The sequence below is a fragment of the Hyla sarda genome, chromosome 3 (genome assembly GCF_029499605.1).
Source record: "Hyla sarda isolate aHylSar1 chromosome 3, aHylSar1.hap1, whole genome shotgun sequence".
Classification (NCBI taxonomy): Eukaryota; Metazoa; Chordata; class Amphibia; order Anura; family Hylidae; genus Hyla; species Hyla sarda.
Genome location: NC_079191.1, coordinates 122,952,654 through 122,973,925, shown reverse-complemented (window position 1 = coordinate 122,973,925; position 21,272 = coordinate 122,952,654). Strand labels below are relative to the sequence as shown.

Genomic DNA, 21,272 nt, shown 5'->3' with positions numbered 1-21,272 from the left:
TCGGGAAGGGTGAGGGAGCAGGCGTGCATCCTGTAGCTCAGCACCGCCTCTTTGACATTTGAGCCCTAAGCATGATATTGACCTGACAGACCTGAAAGAGCTGTCTTTAAAAGGTTCTCAATTTACATACATTCTAGAGCAGATAGACCTCATATAGGATGATGCCTCTATATAAGTTACAGTAAAAAGCCTTCATATGTCAGACTAAGCCTATCCAAGTGCAGTTATTCATTTGAATATCTGACATCTAATACTATATAGGTAATGTGCTTTTGTTAGTGCCCCTGTCAACACTATTTCCTCTGTTAATCTAAATTATTACAATTCTTTTTTCATTATCCTCTCTAGGCATTATCCTCACTAGGCATATTTTAACATCTATATTACAGGTTAATGTATTTTCATATTCCCTTTTATGTGACAAACTTGCCTTATTATTTTTATATTGCTTCTTATTTTAACAACTCTTCACTGTGAGTTGTAGACTACTTAAGGTTTTGTACATTTATATAATGGGAAAATGGAAACAGCATCTAAAATCAAGGAAAAGTAAAGGTGGACACATCTGTAGAACATTCACAAAATATTCTATATAACCAGTTATATACTGTATAATGGTAGGGGGTCATCTCTTGTTGTTTCCCTATCTTTAGCGTTGAGCAAAGGCTTCCAGTGTCAGTAACCTGTAGTTGCTGGGGCCTGTGTTCATGAGAAATACTTTATCTCATAGCTAACTTCCTGTAATTATTGCAAAAATGTGGTTAGATATATCATTTTCTTAGTAAAACTCTTGGCAGTCAAAATATTTCAAGTCTTGTGGGAAAGCATCTTATTTTATGTAGTTCATAGGTTAAAGGGGTACTCTGCTGCTAGACATCTTATCCTCTATCTATAGGGGTGGGGAAAAAATCCAAATCAACTGGTGCTAGAAAGTAAAAAGATTTTTAAATTACTTGTATTTAAAAATCTTAATCCTGACAGTACTTATCAGCTGCTGTATACTACAGAGAAAGTTGTGAAGTTCTTTTTAGTCTGATTACAGTGCTCTCTGCTGCCACCTCTGTCTGTGTCAGGAACTGTCCAGAGCAGGAGAGAATTGCTATGCGGATTTGCTTGTACTCTGACCAGTTCCTGACACGGACAGAGGTGTCAGTAGAGAGCACTTTGGTCAGACAGAAAATAACTATATGTCTTCCTCTGTAGTATACAGCAGCTGATAAGAACTGGAAGGATTACAAATTTTGAGTAGAAGTCATTTACAAATCTGTTTAACTTTCTGGCACCTGTTGATTTGAAAAAAAAAAAAAAATCCTTAACTCTGAGATGCTCTTACTTATCATTCTGACTCTGTTGTATCATTTCTTTGTAAAAAAATAAATAAAATAAAAAATAAAAAATGTATGAAAATTTGAAATATTTAGCATTCTTCTAACTTTGAAGCTCTCTGCTTGTAAGGAAAATGGATATGGCAAATAAATTATATATTGATTCACAAATACAATATGTCAACTTCATGTTGGCATCATAAACTAGACATGTTTTTAATTTTTGAAGACATTAGAGGGTTTTAAAATATAGCAGCAATTTTCCAAATTTTCACGAGAAAAATTTAAATCTGAATTTTTCAGGGGCCAGTTCAGTTTGAAGTGGAATTAAGGGGCCTTTCTGTAAGAAAATCCCCATTATAGAAACCACCTCCAAAGTATTCAAAATGGCATTCAGAAAGTTTGTTAACCCTTAGGTGTTTCACAGGAAAATCAAATTTTTTTGCACTAACATGTTCTTGTAGCTATTTTTTTTAATTTTTACGAGGGGTAAATAGAAAAAAAAGACCCAAAAATGTGTAACCCAATTTCTCGAGTATATAAATACCTCATATGTGGATGTAAAGGGCTCAGGAGAGAAGGAGCGTCATTGGGCTTTTGGAAAGAGAATTTTGCTGAAATGATTTTTTGAGTGACATGTTAGGAAGCCCCCATGGAGCCAGAACAGCAAAAAAAAAATATATATATATATATATATTTATATAGATATATATTATAGAAACTATAGCCCTCAAGGAATATACAAGGGGTACACTGAGCCTTAACACCCCACAGGTGCACATTTTTGTTAAAGTTAGATGTGAAAATTAATTTTTATTTGTGTTATTTTTTTTTTTTTACAAAAAAAATGCTATTACCCCATTTTTTCATTTTCACAAAGGGGTAGCCCACCAAAATTTGTAAATCCATTTCTTCTGAGTATGAAAATACCCCATATGTGGACATTAAGCGCTCTGCGGGGCACAACAGGGCTTATAAGAGAAGGAGCACCATTGGGCTTTTGGAGAGAGAATTTGGCTGGAATTTAAGTTGGGGGCCATGTGCGTTTACAAAGCCCCCTTGGTGTTAGAACAGTGGACCCCCCACATGTGACCCCCATTTTGGAAACTCAAGGAACACTCCTCACGGAATGTAGCAAGGGGTGTAGTGAACAATTAAACCTCACTGGCATTTGACAGATTTTTGGAACAGTGGGCTGTGCAAATGAAAAATTTGATTTCACGAACCACTGTTCCAAAAATCTGTCAGACACCTGTGAGATGTAAATGCTCACTGCTCCCCTTGTTACATTCCTATGAGGGGTGCAGTTTCCATAATGGGGTCACATGTGGGTGTTTTTTTTATTTTTTATTTTTTTGCATTTATGTCAGAACTGCTGCAACTATCAATCACCCCTGTACAAATCACCATTTAGGCCTCAAATGTATATAGTGCGCTTTCACTCCTGAGCCATTTTGTGCGCCCGCAGAGCACTTTACATCCACATATGGGGTATTTCCATACTTGGGAGAAATTGTGTTACAAATATTTTGGGGGTCTTTTTCTCCTTTTACCTCTTGTGAAAATTTTAAGTATGGGGATACACCAGCATGTTAGTGTAGAAAATGTAATTTTTTTTTTTTTACATTAACATGCTACTGTAGCCCCCAACTATTCTTTTTCATAAGGGGTAAAAGGAGCAAAAGCCCCCAAAAATGTATAACGCAATTTCTACGGAAATACCCCATATGTATGTGGCCCTAAACTGTTGCCTTGAATACAACAGGAATTCCAAAGAGATCTTCATGCACATTTGAGGCCTAAATTAGGGATTTGCATAACCTACGGCAGTGTTTCCCAAACAGGGTGCCTTCAGCTGTTGCAAAGCTACAACTCCCAGAATGTCTGAACAGTCAATGGCTGTCCATGCATGCTATGAGTTGTTGTTTAGGAATCAGTGCCGTACATTTTAAATTTTTATGAGATGGGGGGGGGGGGAAGGATTAACTGTGTGTATATCTGTAGTGTTTTGCACTTTATTATGTGAAAGTGTAGTGTAGTGCAGTGTTTTTATTGAATGTACACACGGTGGGGTTTACAATGAGTTTCCTCTACAAGACTGAGCTACGGCAGATATTCCGCAACTCAAACTCGGAGCGGGAAACTTACTGGGAACCCGCCGTGTAATCTAGCTGTTGTATAACTACAACTCCCAGCATGCCCTGATAGCTGAAGGGCATGCTGGGAGTTGTAATTATGCAACAGCTAGAGGCCCACAGCTATAACTCCCAGCATGCCCTTCGGCTGTCCGTGAATGCTGGGAGCTGTAGTTATGCAACAGCTGGAGGGACACTTTTTGATAGAAAATAAGTGTCTCCAACAGTTGCATAACTACAACTCCCAGCATGCACAGACAGCCAAAGGGCATGCTTAGAGTTGTAGTTGTGTGCCTCCAGGTGTTGCACAACTACAATGCCCAGCATGCCTTTTGACTGTCCATGCATGCTGGGAGTTGTAGTTATGCAACATCTGGAGGGAAAAAGTACCTCCAGCTGTTACATAAGTACAACTTTCAGCGTGCACAGACTTCTGGCATATCACAATTATCGCCAACAAGGGGGGGGACCCCCCTGGGCGACGTGCTGGGATTGCTGCTGCTTGATAACCATGCCCAGAGATGCCTTGATCCCAGAATGCAGCGCTGTTAATGCACGGCGCTATGCTCTAAGTAACCCTTAGCAGCACCGTACATTTACTCATACATTTTGCTTGATCTTAAGGAGTTCATATATTTGTTTGAAAACCCCTTAACTATATCTAAAGTTTGAAAATAGTCCAAATAATTGCAGTTTTGAAAAAAACACCCTTCACTGCTGTAGCTTCTGTGTACGATTTCTATCCTCTTTTACAAACTCATGACATATCAGACAGGGTCCGGGTGCTGAGACCCCCACAGAAGCATTCAACTGAGCACTGTGCCAATTATTTTTAACTGGACTCTCATTAGGTATGTGTACAGATTTACATAAAGTCTCTGTTACGCCGAGCGCTCCGGGTCCCCGCTCCTCCCCGGAGCGCTCGCTACACTCTCCCCGCTGCAGCGCTCCGGTCAGATCCACTGACCCGGGGCGCTGCGATTCCGCTTCCAGCCGGGATGCGATTCGCGATGCGGGTAGCGCCCGCTCGCGATGCGCACCCCGGCTCCCGTACCTGACTCGCTCTCCCTCGGTCCTGTCCCGGCGCGCGCGGCCCCGCTCCCTAGGGCGCGCGCGCGCCGGGTCTTTGCGATTTAAAGGGCCACTGCGCCGCTGATTGGCGCAGTGATTCCAATTAGTGTCTTCACCTGTGCACTTCCCTATATCACCTCACTTCCCCTGCACTTCCTTGCCGGATCTTGTTGCCATTGTGCCAGTGAAAGCGTTTCCTTGTGTGTTCCTAGCCTGTGTTCCAGACCTCCTGCCGTTGCCCCTGACTACGATCCTTGCTGCCTGCCCCGACCTTCTGCTACGTCCGACCTTGCTTCTGTCTACTCCCTTGTACCGCGCCTATCTTCAGCAGCCAGAGAGGTGAGCCGTTGCTAGTGGATACGACCTGGTCACTACCGCCGCAGCAAGACCATCCCGCTTTGCGGCGGGCTCTGGTGAAAACCAGTAGTGACTTAGAACCGATCCACTAGCACGGTCCACGCCAATCCCTCTCTGGCACAGAGGATCCACTACCTGCCAGCCGGCATCGTGACAGTCTCATAGACTTTATATACATTCATACTGTAGACCAGACATCTTAGTGTTATCAGGAAAGTCCAAGATTTGGGACCTTTGTCCTGGTTATTATGTAGCATCCACTGGTCACTGCTCTTCAAGTAGTTGCGGCCCATTATGCCTGATCTTAAAGTGGCAGCCACCGCCGAATCACATTTAAACCGTGGCTGCTAGTATTTGTGACTGCAGAGGGGGATGTGCAGTGCACACCAACTAACATTATGCCCCTGATGATAGCTGATGTTGCGCTCAAAGGATCAAACCAGGAGGATGTCAGTCTGGACCCTGGGGGAGAACATCTGATCCGGGATGCTTCACTGCTCCTCCGATCGGGAGACCTACTGATATGGCTCATAGTAGATGGTCCCAACCCCAGACCAAAGGAGCAGTGGAGCATCGATGTGGGGCAGCATATGGCTGGGGGCAGTATGTTTGTGGGGGCTGTCTACAACTATATGGGTACACAGAATGGGCCACAACTATATAACTACAACTAAAAGACAGTTTGGTCTGAATGGGGAGTGCTGAGCTGGTGCCCCATTCACTAGTGCAGGGTAATGTAGCTGTATGGGTCACACGCCCGTAAGGCAGACCGTGAACACAGGGACAACAGAAACCTAATTGAATGATCTAAATATCAGTGTTAAACATAGCCCAACTAGAGTATTTTTCTCATAGTTATGAGGGCTTGACAGATAGATTGCACTTCCTCAGAATAGTCAGGACCTTGGTTCTGACCACATTGCGTTTCATCACTGAGGCCCATGTGACACTACTATGAGTCATTGAGACCTGAATGTTCTTATAACATACACTTTATTTATATCTTTACAGATGAACAACAGTGAAGCGGACCCCATACACCCCTGCCCCACAGAAGATGATTACAAGTATCTGGTGTATACCGTTGTCTATACCATAGTTTTTTTCGGCGGCTTGCTGTTTAATGGGGTTGCCGTGTATGTTTTTTGCATGGTCAGGAAAAAGAAGGGACATTCAACTATATGCCTACTAAACCTTGCAGTGGCTGATCTTGTTTTTATAGTTTTCCTGCCTCTAAGGATAACCTATTACTACAAGGATGGGACATGGATTTTTGGGGACATTCTGTGTCGTCTTACTACATTCTCTTTCTATTGCAGCATGTACTCCAGTATCTTTTTCATGGCTTGTTTAAGCATTTTCCGCTATAAGTCAGTGGTGCACACAGAAACAATCAAAGTAAAGACAGCTCGAAAAGTTTGTGCAGCTATCTGGGTTTTTACAGGTCTAAGTACAACACCCTTCCTACTTTCTGGTATCAGTGTCCGGCAAAATGCTACAAGGTGCTTTGAGCCTGCGGTGATGTCAGCATGGCAGAGGGTAATGTATATGAACTATTATGCGTTGGTTGTTGGATTTATACTCCCGTTCCTGGCCATTATTGTATGTAACGGATTGCTCATCAAACATATTGTGACCATACCTATGGAGAAGAAAACTATTAGAAAGCAAGTCACTATGATAGTCTTGATTCTTTTAGTTTGCTGTGTCTGTTTCTTGCCATACCATATTCAAAGGACAGTTCATCTACATTACTTGCTTTATCACCCAGACATATGCACCTTACATGGTGTTCTTCAGAAGACTGTTGTTACAACACTGTGTTTAGCTGTTCTAAATACCTGCTTGGATCCTCTCTTATATGTATTTGTAGGACATGGTTATAAAGCATGGCTCCAATTGCTATGCATGCCAAAAATGGCTGCAAATGTAAAATCTTCATCTACTGCCACAAGTGGTATGCAGGAGGCAATAGTAGAGGAAATACCAATGAATGAAAATGGTCAAATGTCAAGTAATGAACAAAACAATGTAACACTTATATGCTTCAACCGCAATCCTACAGAACCCCAACCTGTGGCCCAGGATCCACTTTTGGCTTGCGACCCCATTGTATGTGACTCGCCGCAGGCATTGTAAGCTGTAGGCATGCGCATGGGCAATTTGAAAAAGTACTTTACATTAATATTTAATCCCTCCTCATTTTCCAGTGATAGATGGGAAATATTACTTTTATTAGAACCATTTGAAATGAGGGGGCAAAAGCATAAAAAGGAAGCTTCAATAGCATTTTATATACAATAACCAGTATTACACACTACTATTGTGGTGTCAAAGATAGTGTCTTTTCTTCTTATTGTTAATCTATGCTGAATGTTGTTAGGCATTATAGGTATGCTTTTGAGAAAGCTTCTTGATCATTTTAGGGTATTTTCGCATAAATATGGCCATATTTTCAGCCGCCAAAAAACAAAAAGTTTGAATAAAAGTAATATTTTGATACTTCTGCATTTCTAGTTATACATGTAAATATATTTTATAGACTACTTTCATGTAGATAGATAAATCCCTTTTTATTTTATTTACATTTTTTAACCAAATGTCAATTAAAGTCAATTAACATTATTGCAGACACATTCTATCCTCCAAATATTGGTCCTTTTATGGAATAACGCTAGTGCCAACTATCCATCTGCAAATGCTTGTCAATTCATTTAATATATGTCCTGCTCATTATTAGAGTTTAATATGACTCCCAACAAGTTGAATGTGGCGCACAAAGCATAAAGGGTTGGGGACCTTTGTTCTATTTTACCTATACACATGACATAAGTATAGCTTTCACTATATTTCTTCTACTATAAACTAATGAAAAAATTAAGCACCACATCCTAAGTGTTTTAGCATGTGTGATTACATGTCATAAAATACGCCATTAAAGAACTTGTTCTAAATAGCAAAGTCCTGTGGATAGGGAGAAACTATATGATTGCAAGGGGCCCGATTGCTGTGGCTCCCCTCCCCCATCTTGAAAATGGTCTACCATCAGAATACAATGCCAGAGTGCACATGAACATCAATACTCCATTCATTCTCTAGATAGGAAAGAGACCCCTTAAATGCATGCCTAGCACATTTGTATTTTTTGTATATGATTATTGTGATTTTTTATTTTCATTTTCCTTAAAGTGCATCCATCTTATAAGATAACTTTGTTTTTCTTGGATTATATTTGATAAATCTTCATCATTTTGTTGGATTAATAGGTTAATAAAATAGTTAAATGGTTTAATTAAATAGCTAAAATTACACTGTGGGAAGAACAAGGTTCCTGTGTTAATCCTAAAGGGAATTATGATTGATGAATGCTTTTTTATACTTTTGCAAATGGGACCAAAGTGCAAACCACTTGAATGGCTAAGGCTAGGTTCTGACTGAGGATTCTCCAGCCAGAAATATTCCGACCATCGATTCAGAGGGCGGCCATGGCAGACTGAATTAGTTGGCTATAGGACTACACAGACATATTTCATGTGGATTCCGATAAAAGAATGAGCCAGATCATTCATTCGGTGACAGAATTTTGGCGGTGCAAGCGGTTCTGCGCTGCAGTGACCAATTTCCATAGTCTGAACCTAGTGTTACTGCAGTTTTGTCCAGGTAAAGGAAACATGGGGAGATTTATCAAAACCTGTGTAGAGGAAGAGTGGTGCAGTTGCCCATAGCAACCTATCAGATTGATTCTTTAATTTTTCACAGGCTTCTTTAAAAATAAAAGAAGCAATCTGACTGGTTGCTATGGGCAACTGCACCACTCTTCCTCTACACAGGTTGTGATAAATTCCCCTCACAATGACAATTTACTAATGTGTTCTGTTGCATCAGATTTTGTATGTTCCCTACTCGTTTTTCTCATCTAATTTATTAAGGTGTCACAGGATTTTGTTGCACTGTTTTTTTGTTTTTTGGGGGGCGCATGACGTCAATTTGAAACCCGAGCGGGAAATTTTCCTGACAGACGTGGTGACGCTTTCACATCGGCACAAGGACGTGGATACACATCCTTGGTCGTTACACAGTTAAGGGGTTAAAAGGCATCCCAAACAGCTGTAGGACAGCAGGAGGGTCCCCCTACTTGCCTCCTGTTGTTCGATCGCCGAATGACTGCTCAGTGCCTGAGATCTAGGCATGAGCAGTCAAGCGGCAGAATCATTGATCAATGGTTTCCTATGAGAAATTTCTGGAATTTCTTTTACGTGTACGCCATTGACCATGCGGTTTAATTAACAATGCATTTTTATAGTTCGGACATTTACACACACGGGGTTACCACATATGTATATATTTATTTTTATTTACATAGCTTTTTTTGTTAAATGGTGAAAAGGAGGGTCAGTGCATTGATCAGTGTTATCGCCGCTTGACTGCTCCTGCCTGGATCTCAGGCACGGAGCAGTCATTTGGCGATCGGACACCAAATGAGGAGGCAGGTTGGGATCCTGCTTGCGTCCTGCAAGCTGTTCGGGACACCACGATTTCACTGTTGTGGTCCCGAACAACACCACTGAGCTGCCGGGAAGCTTTCACTTCAGTATCTGAAGGGTTAATACCGGGCATCACCGTGATTGGTGATGTCCGGTATTAGCCGCAGGTCCAGGCCATTGATGGCCGCTGGGACCGACTCGATATGACCCTGCATTATATTGCGGGAGCCGGCGCAGGACGTAAATATACGTCCTGTGTCGTTAAGGAGTTAACCCCTTAATGACCAAGCCCATTTTCACTTTAAGGACCCGGACAATTTTATTTTAGCGTTTTTGTTTTCTCCTCCTCGCCTTCTAAAATCCATAACTCTTTTATATTTCCATCTAAAGACCCATATAAGGGCTTGTTTTTTGCGTGACCAATTGTACTTTGTAATGAAACCTCTCATTTTCCCACTTATACTTCCACTGTTCCTTATGCCATTTCTTAATTACATTCCGAACAGAGGATATTGACATCTGAAAACATTTTGCTATCTTCTTATAGCCTTCTCCAGCTTTGTGAGCGTCAACTATTTTCAGTTTCAGATTTCTAGACAACTGCTTAGAAGAATCCATGGTGCTGATTGTTGGGGCAAGGTCAGATGAGTCTGGGCATTTAAAACCTTTGAGATTGACATCACCTGGTCTTCCCAGATGATGATTGAGAGCAATCCATGACACTGGCAGGTCTCAGCTTTGCAAAGGGGGCAGTGCATGCTATAAATTCTGCAGGGAGCTCAAACTTTTGCAGATGCCATTTTTTGATTTCTGTTATTTTGAAAGTGTAAATGATGGAAATAAAATCTAACTTTTGTTGACATATTATAAGAATGTCTGTAATTTGATGCCTTTTGGAGATTTTTCCATCTTTCCTTGGTTTCTTTATGCACATTAATAAATATTTTTACCCCACTGTATATATATATATATATATATATATATATATATATATATATATATATATATAGCAAGTATTCTTGCACCGCTTCCAGTGTAGAACGGAGGTTCAAAAAGTCCATTAGCACTCCACGGGCTTTCTGGGTAAGCAATATGCAAAGCAGCTCATCACACCACCTTTTCAGGTTGCATGCCCTAAGATCACCTCTGGCTCCAGTTACGAAGTCCCAGAAACTGATTGAGATTCATGCATTAATCCCAATCAGTTTCTGAGACTTCGTAACTGGAGCCAGAGCTGATCTTAGGCCATGCTACCTGAAAAGGTGGTGTGATGAGCTGCTTTGCATATATATATATATATATATATATATATATATATATATATATGCATATATATATATATATATATATATATATATATATATACATATATATATGAGCTGCTTTGCATATATATGAGCTGCTTTGCATATATATATATATATATATATATATATATATATATATATATATCCAAAATAAAGAAACTCCAGCAGCACACCGTTGTAGTGAAAAACAAATGTGAAGTTTATTCACCCAAAGTCTTGCGACGTTTCGGCCGTCCAATTACAGCCTGTAAGAACGTCGCAAGACTTTGGGTGAATAAACTTCACATTTGTTTTTCACTACAACGGTGTGCTGCTGGAGTTTCTTTATTTTGGATATCTACTTTAAGTCTCCGGACCAGAGCCTATACCAGCTGGCACCCGGCACCTGAGCAACTTTTAGTTGTGCTGCTTCTCCCATGTACTGTTTCCATGATTTTTAGTCTGGTTTACTTTTAGGGATACTGTTTTGTCTTTTTGCACATATAAACTAGGAGTATTTTTGTGTATTTTGTAGAAGACATGAGATTACTTTGATACTTATATACCTATATACACCCTCCCTAGAGCTATAATGGGTTACATTCCCCGTCGTGTGCAAGTTAGTTAGTTTTGTGATTTTATGTCTTGAAAAGTGTAAATTAATTATTCGTAACTAAGATTGTCCATATGCCATTGTTATATTCAATCAATAAAGTATATACATTTGATTCATTCTGTATCTATATATTATTGCCTGATTATCCGAGTGGTGTAAAAAGGTAAAATGGCTATTTCCTAGTCTAAAGAATTAGCAAAAGAACTGCCATATGTTTCTACTTTTGAATGAAGTTTTCAGCGCAAGGTAAAAAAAAAAAATTGTTTTTAAAAGTATGCATAACCCTAATGTATAGTGTTAATGCATCCTTTGTAACTTAGATGGCCCATATAGTATTGTTTTAGGGAACATAATGTAAATGTCAGTTTCCAACTGAATGGATTGTTTGTGAATGCTAATGCGTACCTTGGAACAGAGTGTGTACAAACCTTAGACATTATTTATTTCAGGTCTACGCATAAACAACGGAATATATTTCTTACAGTTTTTAATCTTAGAGCTAATGTCATTCTAAACACAGACTTTATGTTTATTGCTTTAGAACTCACCTTGAAGCTTTTGGTATTTCCAGAACTTGACAGCAGCTTCTTAATAGGAAAGTCATGCTTTAGAGATTACATTTTGATTTTCTACACACTAATTGAGTTCTTTTTGGATCAACCAAGTGATTTTAGTCATTTCAATTAGATTATGACACACTCACTGATTTTCAGTAGCCTTTGTTAGACCTACCAGTAATGTTAATCAATAAACTGCCCCCGTTCCACTGTTCAAATTTTTTGCCAGACACTTCTTTTTATCTAAAATCTAAAATTGTGAAGTGGACCTCACCAGTGAAGTTCCCCCTAGTTGTTGGTGAAACGCGGCTCAGGAGGTAGTGTTTATGTAACTATCCATGTCTTCAACAATCTCTGGTTTAGCAACATTATTGACTGATTGCATGCTCATATTACTGCTTAACATAGGTTAGGAGACAAATAAAAGGTAGACTAAGCAATATTTTAACTGTTTGCATGGACTTCCACAACATGTGGGGATACTCAAGCATCCCTCTGCTGAGGGCCAGGCATCACTTGGGTCTGTTGGGTGAGGCTCCAGTAGAAAAGTCTGAGAATCCCTGGCTTAGCCTGTTCTCATAGCCAGCACTGTATGGGCAGGAACTACCTTTCCCTCACTGCTCCTCCAGTAGAATGATGGCCTCTGTTAATGGTACATGCTGTTTGACAGAAAGGAAGGCTGGAGTAAACACAGGGCTGTGTCACAGAAATAATCATATTTCTTTTGTGTATTTAGTATTAAATGTGTACTTATTTATTGCTTCATACAGCTTCAAAAATACCCTAATATCTCAGGTATGCACTTCTAATATCTTTTTTTATTATATACATTATGAATTACCCAAATATTGGTTTTGTCACGACACAGCAATTACAAAAAAATAGTAATAATGAACAATTATTGTAATTAATATTTTTTGTAAATAGCCCGCCCAAAAGTGTCTGTTCCATTTGCCTTGTGTCTGTATGAGAAACGCACCCCTTCTTATTGCTATGTCTGGTAGAGTATTCTAATACTAGACATATTAAGGTACAGCTTCTGCAGAAATTTACTAATTCTTTGTGTAAAAAAAAAACTTTATTTGTAAAAACAAATGTTTCATTTTCAATAAAAAAAGATGTATGAAATAAAAGGAGAGAAAATCATACTTCACCTACTTACAAACAGAGCATTTCAGAGGGACAACATGAGAACAAGAGTCACACGGATGACATACAGTATGCCACATACACAGGGCTTAAGTCCGGAGTTGCTGCACTTTTTTCACAGCAGTAACACTGCTCCCATTAGTAGGAGTCCTGCAGGACCAGCCATTGAGTGGAAAGCTTGGGTGAGTTTCCAACACTTTTTTCCCAGCACTTGACCCCTGCACATACATATAAATCAAAGGTTGTAAAGTACACAATTCTACACATTTTATTTATTTATTTTTTTTAAATACAGAGGTATTGATTCTCAAAAATGTAAGAGTTGTCCTTTATGTGAAAATGGTGAGAACACTAAATTACACTACCTTCAAAAAATCTATTTGACACCTCGGCTTCCAGTTACCATATTTTTCGCTCCATAAGAAGCACCTGACCATAAGACGAACCTATGTTTTAGAGGCGGAGAGCAAGAAAAAAATATTCTGAACCAAACCCCCCCTTGTGGCCAGCAGGACCTCCCTTGCAAACAGCAGGACCCCCCTTGTGGCCAGCATGACCCCCTTGTGGCCAGCAGGACCACCCTTGTAGTCAGCAAGTCCCCCCTTGTAGCCAGCAGGACCCCCCCTTGTAGCCAGCAGGACCCCCCTTGTAGCCAGCAGGACCTCCCGTGTGGCCAGCAGAACCCCCTTGTGGCCAGCAGGACCCCCCTTGTGGCCTGCAGGACCCCCCTTGTAGTTGCTTATCGGTATATCACTACCGATGCCCTGTTCTGCCGTCCGCATAATGGAGTCTATGGAGGAGCATGTGACACACACGTCACTCCCCTGCGCCCAGCGTAACGTTAAGCTGGGAGCAGGGGATTGACGTGTGTGTCCCATGCTCTTCCATAAGACTCCATTATGCGGAAAGGAGAACGGGACAGCGGCGTGAATCAGAGGCAGTGGGGCAGCGGAGCACTACAGACACAGGAGAAGGTAAGCTTAGCAGCCTCCCCTGCACTTCATTCGCACACACACTTCATGTGCACACACATTCACTCCATAATACGCACGGACATTTCCGTCCCACTTTTGGGGGAGGAAAAAGTGTGTCTTATGGAGCGAAAAATACGGTAAGTGTTTGTTCTGCTAAATTGTTCACCTTAGCAACCAGTAGCAAGTGGCCAAGTCATCAGGTGGTGATTTTGTTGCGCTATGTCACCTAATGCCTATTTATCTAATAGGCATTACAAGCAATTAGATACAATTTCTGCCTCTCTCTCTCTCTCTCTCTCTCTCTCTCTCTCTCTCTCTCTCTCTCTCTCTCTCTCTCTATATATATATATATATATATATGGCATCTACATCTGCACATCTGAATTTGGATGAGATTGGAGGAATTAGTGGGTGGCAACTGTGGCTTCCTTAGGATCTGAGAACATATCCATTATAGTAGTCTCCATATACAGTTAGATGAAAACAATGCAACCTATCTCAAGAAATGTTTTTATGATTTAGATTTTAACCCCTTAAGGACTTAGCCCTTTTTCACCTTAAGGACTCGGACGTTTTTTGCAATTCTGACCGCTGTCACTTTAAACATTAATAACTCTGGAATGCTTTTAGTTATCATTCTGATTCCGAGAATTTTCTTTCGAGACATGTTCTAATTTAACATAGTGGTAACATTTTTTGGTAACTTGCATCCTTTATTGGTGAAAAATCCAAAATTTATGAAAAAAATGAAAATTTTGCATTTTTCTAACTTTGAAGCTCTCTGCTTGTAAGAAAAATGGATATTCAAAATAATTTTTTTTGGGTTCCCATACACAATATGTCTACTTTATGTTTGCATCATAAAATTTATGAGTTTTTACTTTTGGAAGACACCAGGGGGGCTTCAAAGTTCAGCAGCAATTTTCCAATTTTTCACAAAATTTCACAAAATTTTCAAACTTGATATTTTTCAGGGACCAGTTCAGTTTTGAAGTGGATTTGAAAGGTCTTCATATTAGAAATACCCCATAAAAGACCCCATTATAATAACTACACCCCCAAAGTATTCAAAATGACATTCAGTCAGTGTTTTAACCCTTTAGGTGTTTCACAGGAATAGCAGCAAAGTGAAGGAGAAAATTCAAAATCTTCATTTTTTACACTCGCATGTTCTTGGACCCAATTTTTGAATATTTGCAAGTGGTAAAAGGAGAACATTTTTACTTGTATTTGTAGCCCAATTTCTCTTGAGTAAGCACATACCTCATATGTCTATGTAAAGTGTTTGGCGGGCGCTGTAGAGGGCTCTGAAGGGAAGGAGCGACAAGGGGATTTTGGAGAGAACATTTTTCTGAAATGGTTTTTGGGGGGCATGTCACCTTTAGGAAGCCCCTAGGGTGTCAAAACAGCAAAAAAAAAAAAAAAAAAACATGGCATACCATTTTGGAAACTAGACCCCTCAGGAAATGTAACATGGGATAAAGTGAGCCTTAATACCCCACAGGTGTTTCATGACTTTTGCAAATGTAAAAAATAAAAATTACCTAAAATGCTTGTTTTCCCAAAAATTGTATACATTTGTATAAATTAATAAAAAATGTATAAATTTTTAAAAAGAGTAATTGCAGAAAATACCCCCCAAAATTTGAAGCCCAATTTCTCCCGATTCAGAAAACACCCCATATGGGGGTGAAAAGTGCTCTGCTGGCGCACTACAGGTCTCAGAAGAGGAGTAGTCATATTTGGCTTTTTGGAAGCAAATTTTGGTCTGAGGGCATGCCGCATTTTGGAAGCCCCTATGGCACCAGGACAGCAAAAAAAAAAAAAACACATGGCATACTATTTTGGAAACTAGACCCCTCGGGGAACGTAACAATTTTTTTTTTTTTTTTACCTAAAATGCTTGTTTTCCCCAAAATTTTACATTTTTAAAAAGGGTAAAAGCAGAAAATACCCCCCAAAATTTGTAACACAATTTTTCCCGAGTACGGCGATACCCCACATGTGGCCCTAAACTGTTGCATTGAAATACGACAGGGCTCCAAAGTGAGAGCGCCATGCCCATTTGAGGCCTAAATTAGAGACTTGCATAGGGGTGGACATAGAGGTATTCTACGCCAGTGATTCCCAAACAGGGTGCCTCCAGCTGTTTTAAAACTCCCAACATGCCTGGACAGTCAGTGGCTGTCTGGTAATACTGGGAGTACTTGTTTTGCAACAGCTGGAGGCTCCGTTTTGGAAACAGTGGTGTACCAGACGTTTTTCATTTTTATTGGGGAGGGGAGGGGGGCTGTGTAGGGGTATGTGTATATGTAGTGTTTTTTACTTTTTCTTTTTGTGTTAGATTAGTGTTTTGTTTTTAGGGTACAGTCACACGGGCGGGGGTTCACAGTATTTTCTCGCTGGCAGTTTGAGCTGCGGCAGAAAATTTGCCGCAGCTCAAACTTGCAGCCGGATACTTACTGTAAACCTCCGCTAATGTGAGTGTACCCTGTGCGTTCACATTGGGGAGGAGGGGGGGGACATCCAGCTGTTGCAAAACTACAACTCCCAGCATGCGCTGACAGACTGTACATGCTGAGAGTTTTAGTTTTGCAACAGCTGTAGGCACACTGGTTATGTATCACTGAGTTTGTGACCTAACTCAGTGTTTCACAACCAGTGTGCCTCCAGCTGTTGCAAAACTACAACTCCCAGCATGTACGGTGCATGCTGGGAGTTGTAGTTTCCAACAGCTGGAGGCACACCGGTCGTGAAACACTGAGTTAGGTAAAAAAAAACTCTTGAGTTTCACAACCAGTGTGCCTTCAGCTGTTGCAAAACTACAATTCTCAGCAGTCACGGACAGCCAACAGGCATGCTGGAAGTTGTAGTTATGCAACCAGCAGATGCACCACTACAACTCCCAGCATGCACTTTAGCTGTTTGTGCAAGCTGGGAGTTGTAGTTATACAACAGCTGAAGGTATACTTTTCCATAGAAAAAATGTGCCTCCAGCTGTTGCAAAACTATAAGTCCCAGCATGCCCATAAGGGAATGCTGGGAGTTGTGGTGGTCTGCCTCCTGCTGTTGCATAACTACAGCTCCCAGCATGCCCTTTTTGCATGCTGGGAGCTGTTGCTAAGCAACAGCAGGAGGCTGTCAATCACCTCCAACTGCTGCTCCATACCGCCGCACACAGGTCAGTCTCTCGCCGCCGCCGCTCCTGGGGCCCCGATCCCAACAGGGACTTCCCGCACCCGCTCACATCCTCCGGAAGAGGGGCGGAGCGGGTTGCGGGAGTGACACCCGCAGCAGGTGCCCTGATTGGTTGGCCGGTAAACCGCCCGATGAATCAGGGCGATCGTGAGGTGGCACCAGTGCCACCTCACCCCTGCTGGCTATAGCTGTTCGGGGCCGTCAGAGACGGCCTCAATCAGCCAGTAATTCCGGGTCACCGGGTAACTGGAGACTCGATTGACCCGGAATCGCCACAGATTGCTGGGCTGAATTGTCCAGCGATCTGCGGCCATCGCCGACATGGGGGGGCATAATGGCCCTCCCTGGGCGATATGCCGCGATGCCTGCTGAACGATTTCAGCAGGCATCCGGCTCCGGTCCCCAACCGGCTAGCGGTGGGGACCGGAATTCCCACGGGCGTATGGATACGCGTAGGACTCGGAATGCAGGGCGTTTCCATACGCCCTGCATCCTGAAGAGGTTAAGTAGATACTGTGTACCAGAAACCCTATAATGACAATTGGATGGATAGTTTTTAATACTTCCGATGGAAAACATTTTTTTTTTCATCAACTGGTGCCAGATAGTTGAAAAGATTTGTAAATTACTTCTATATAAAAATCTTAATCCTTCTAGTACTTATCAGCAGCTTTATGCTACAGAGGAAGTTCTTTCATTTTTAAATTTATTTTCTGTCTGACCACATTGCTCTCTGCTGACACCTCTGTCCATGCCATGAACTGTCCAGAGCAAAATAGGTTTGCTATGATGATTTGCTCCTGCTCTGGACAGTTCCTGACATAGATAGAGGTGTCAGCAGAGAGCACTGTGATCAGATAGAAAATAAGTTAAAAAAGAAAATAACTTCCTGTGGAGCATACAGCTGATAACCACTGTAAGGATTAAGATTTTTAAATCGAAGTAATTTACAAATCTTTTTAAATCAACTGGTGTCAAAATGTTAAAGAAACATTGTTTTTCTTTAAAGGGGTATTCTGGCCATAGACATCTTATCCCCTATCCAAAGGATAGGGGATAAGATGTCTGATCGCAGGGGTCCCATTCAACACGCCCCCTCCCATAGACATGAACGAAGGGGGTGTGGTGGGAAGTCACGTCTCCAGTCCCGGAAACACAGAGGTTTCCGAGACTGGAGCAGCAGCCTGGCATAGAATGCGGGTGCTGCACGGAGAATGTGGGGGGTCACAGCGGTGGGCCCTCTGTGATCAAACATCTTATCCCCTATCCTTTGGATAGGGGATAAGATGTCTTTGGCCGGAATACCCCTTTTAGCTTTAGAAGACAAATAGAGAGACAAGAGCTGTAGCATATATGGTTCTTAGATTTCAGTAAAGAAAGTGACATAGAAAAACATTGTATAGACTTGTCACAGGTTAGCATCAAGCCAGTTTAAGTAGTTATCCACCACCCGATGTGATAAAGAAATATCAAAGGGCCAGGTGTTCATTAAAATTATACCATGGAATGTGTTGTCATAATGTTCATGTACTACATGCACCCCGGCTTTTCTAAGTCTTGAAACATACATAATGCCATCATCTCTAAGTACATCATACATGCAGGTGATTACATATGTCAATGGCAGACCAGTTAACATTTCATCTTCTGCCAACAGAGGAGATGCTCTCACATCCAAAAGTCCTGGGTACTTTTTAACAAAGAATGCATTCTGGTTGTCAGGCACAGTGTAAACATGATTCTTCTTTAGGTTTTCAGGCAATAAAGTACTCCAATTAACATACTTATATAAATGGGCATCTTGAGATGGGATGTGCTTATTGGACATCATTGCTTCAAACAGTGATCGATCTGTGGTGTAGTATTCACTCCAGAATCGGACCATCAGTGTTTTGGAGAGTAAAGGCATGTTGGCATTTTCTTTGTAAGATGGAGTATTAAGATCAAGGCTCTGGAGGACTGGGTATATTAACACTTGAATCTTGAGTTTCACATTGACTTCTGGGTCATGAAGCAGCTGTAAAAATCAAATCAATGTTTTAATAAACAAATTTGTGGCTGTTAAAGAGTCAGCAAGTATTTCATTACATGTGGCGTCAATATGTTTTGTTAAGAACATTGAGAAACTTCTGAGAGCTTTAGATGTCATTGAAATGTTTCCATATCTATTTTGTATGAACACACAGAAAAGCAAGACACAAGGCAATTGTACAATCTTTGCATAGTCTACATGTAAGTGCTAGCAGTCAAAGGGGCACTCCACTGGGAAAACATATATATATATTTTTTTAATCAACTGGTGCCAGAAAGTTAAACAGATGTGTAAATTACTTCTATTTAAAAATCGTAATCCTTCCAGTACTTATCAGCTGCTGTATGCTCAAGAGGAAGTTCTTTTTTTTTTTTTAATTTCCTTTCTCTCTGACCTCTGTGCTCTCTGCTAACACCTCTGTCCTTGTCAGGAACTGTCCAGAATAGGATAGGTTTTTCTATGGGGATTTGCTCCTACTCTGGACAGTTCCTAAAATTCCATACAGCAGCTCATAAGTACTGGAAGGATTAAGATTTTTAAATAGAAGTAATTTACAAATCTGTTTAACATTTTGGCACCAGCAGAGTACCCCTTTAATGTTTTTGAAAAACAATTTCAAAGAAACATAGACAACAATCCTAATTATAAAAAAAAACTTCCTGTAAAGTAAACAGCAAAATGCCCCATAACAATATGGTTAATGAAAACAAAACCAGCATAGATATATGCATTAAGTGACAGTGGGGTTAGACAAAACAATTTAATTAAATTCATTTTTATATTATGATCATTCTAATCAAACTAAATTCCATATTTTAAATGTTTGGGGCCTCATAACAAGAAAATTGTGGTTATAGTTTTTAGTACCATGAATATTATACATTCATCAATGTTGGAACAAATAAGGTCACTTCTCGCCCAAGAAAACCAGAGCATCTCTTGGTGGGACCCGAAGGTAACCCTATGTCTAGCTGTCTCTGGGGTCAATCATTTGCTACAAGGGTTTATTCTTTACAAGTTGGCTCACAAATAACCTATTAGAAATTATTGATGGTGGTATGTCCAATGTATTCTGTATACCTAGAGGGTCAACATTATAGCCTCTGGTAGGCCAAAGGTAGCACTGTATGTAGCAAGGTAGCTAGGTAGATAGTAAGGAAGCTAGGTAGGTAGTTAGCTAGCTGTGTAATAATGCAGCCAGGAAGACAGGTAGGTAGCCAGGTAGGTAGGTAATCATATAGGTAAGTAGGAAGCTATGTCGGTAGGTAGCTATGCAGGTAGGCATGCCACTATGTAGAAAACCACAAAGAAAGAACAGAGTCACTTATCAAAATTTATTTTTATAGAGGGAGATTAATTAAAACCTATCCAGAGGAAAAGTTGCTGAGTTGCCCATAGAAACCAATCAGATCACTTCTTTCATTTTACAGAGGCCATTTCAAAAATGAAAGAAGCAATCTGATTGGTTGCTATGGGCAAATCAGCAACTTTTCCTCTGACAGGTTTTGATAAATCTCCCCCATAATCAATGAAGAAGCTTTATTGACATAGAAATTTCATAGAATAAAAATAACATTAATTAATACCAAGGAGGAAACAGACATCAATAAAAAGGGCAACATCACTGGACACTGCACTCATCAAAAATTGTGTAATATACTGGAATAGGTTATGGGGAAGGAGCTCAGCAAAATATAGTAATAATTCATATTGCATTAATAAGGCACAAGCAACCAAACAGATATGCAAATAGATATACTGTGACAAACGAATGCCTAAAGAGTGGAAGGATGCAACACTAAAATGTCACGTGCCTAGTACAAAAAGATGCAAACACATACAGCATCTAAACAATATATTGTACAAAAAGTGCAAATACGCAGTTATACAAACCAATGTAAAACAGTAACAGGGTTTAACTGCAGTAGCCAGGATAGCCCCATTCTAACGTGTGTTACACCTTTTTCCGGGAGTGTCAAAGTCCTGGAAAAACTTAAATCCCTATTGTGCTCCATTTTGATGCTCTGTTCAAACTTTAAAGGAGTAGTCCGGCGCACACTTTTCTCATTTTATCCCGTCCGGGCTGCA

The 21,272-nt window shown here is 40.6% G+C and overlaps 2 protein-coding genes across 5 annotated transcripts in view; one reads left to right on the top strand and one right to left on the bottom strand.

The window, feature by feature from the left end:
• The window catches only part of LOC130360626 (cysteinyl leukotriene receptor 2-like), a 108,516-nt gene extending 99,928 nt beyond the window's left edge, over positions 1-8,588 (top strand). For all 3 annotated transcript variants that reach the window (XM_056563171.1, XM_056563170.1, XM_056563172.1), the window contains exon 3: positions 5,900-8,588. In XM_056563171.1, the coding sequence (XP_056419146.1) occupies positions 5,900-7,027 (1,128 nt within the window). In that variant the 3' untranslated portion in view covers positions 7,028-8,588. The remainder of the gene's footprint in view (positions 1-5,899) is intronic.
• Positions 8,589-11,900: 3,312 nt separating this feature from the next.
• Positions 11,901-21,272, bottom strand: part of AADAC (arylacetamide deacetylase) — a 48,589-nt gene continuing 39,217 nt past the window's right edge. The window contains exons 5-6 of one of the 2 annotated variants that reach the window (XM_056564975.1): positions 18,937-19,169; positions 11,901-13,198 (exon numbers count right to left, since the gene is read on the bottom strand). In XM_056564975.1, the coding sequence (XP_056420950.1) occupies positions 13,096-13,198; positions 18,937-19,169 (336 nt within the window). In that variant the 3' untranslated portion in view covers positions 11,901-13,095. Of the gene's footprint in view, positions 13,199-18,228; positions 19,170-21,272 lie in introns of those variants that run through there. The other variant, XM_056564974.1, reaches the window with a different exon arrangement.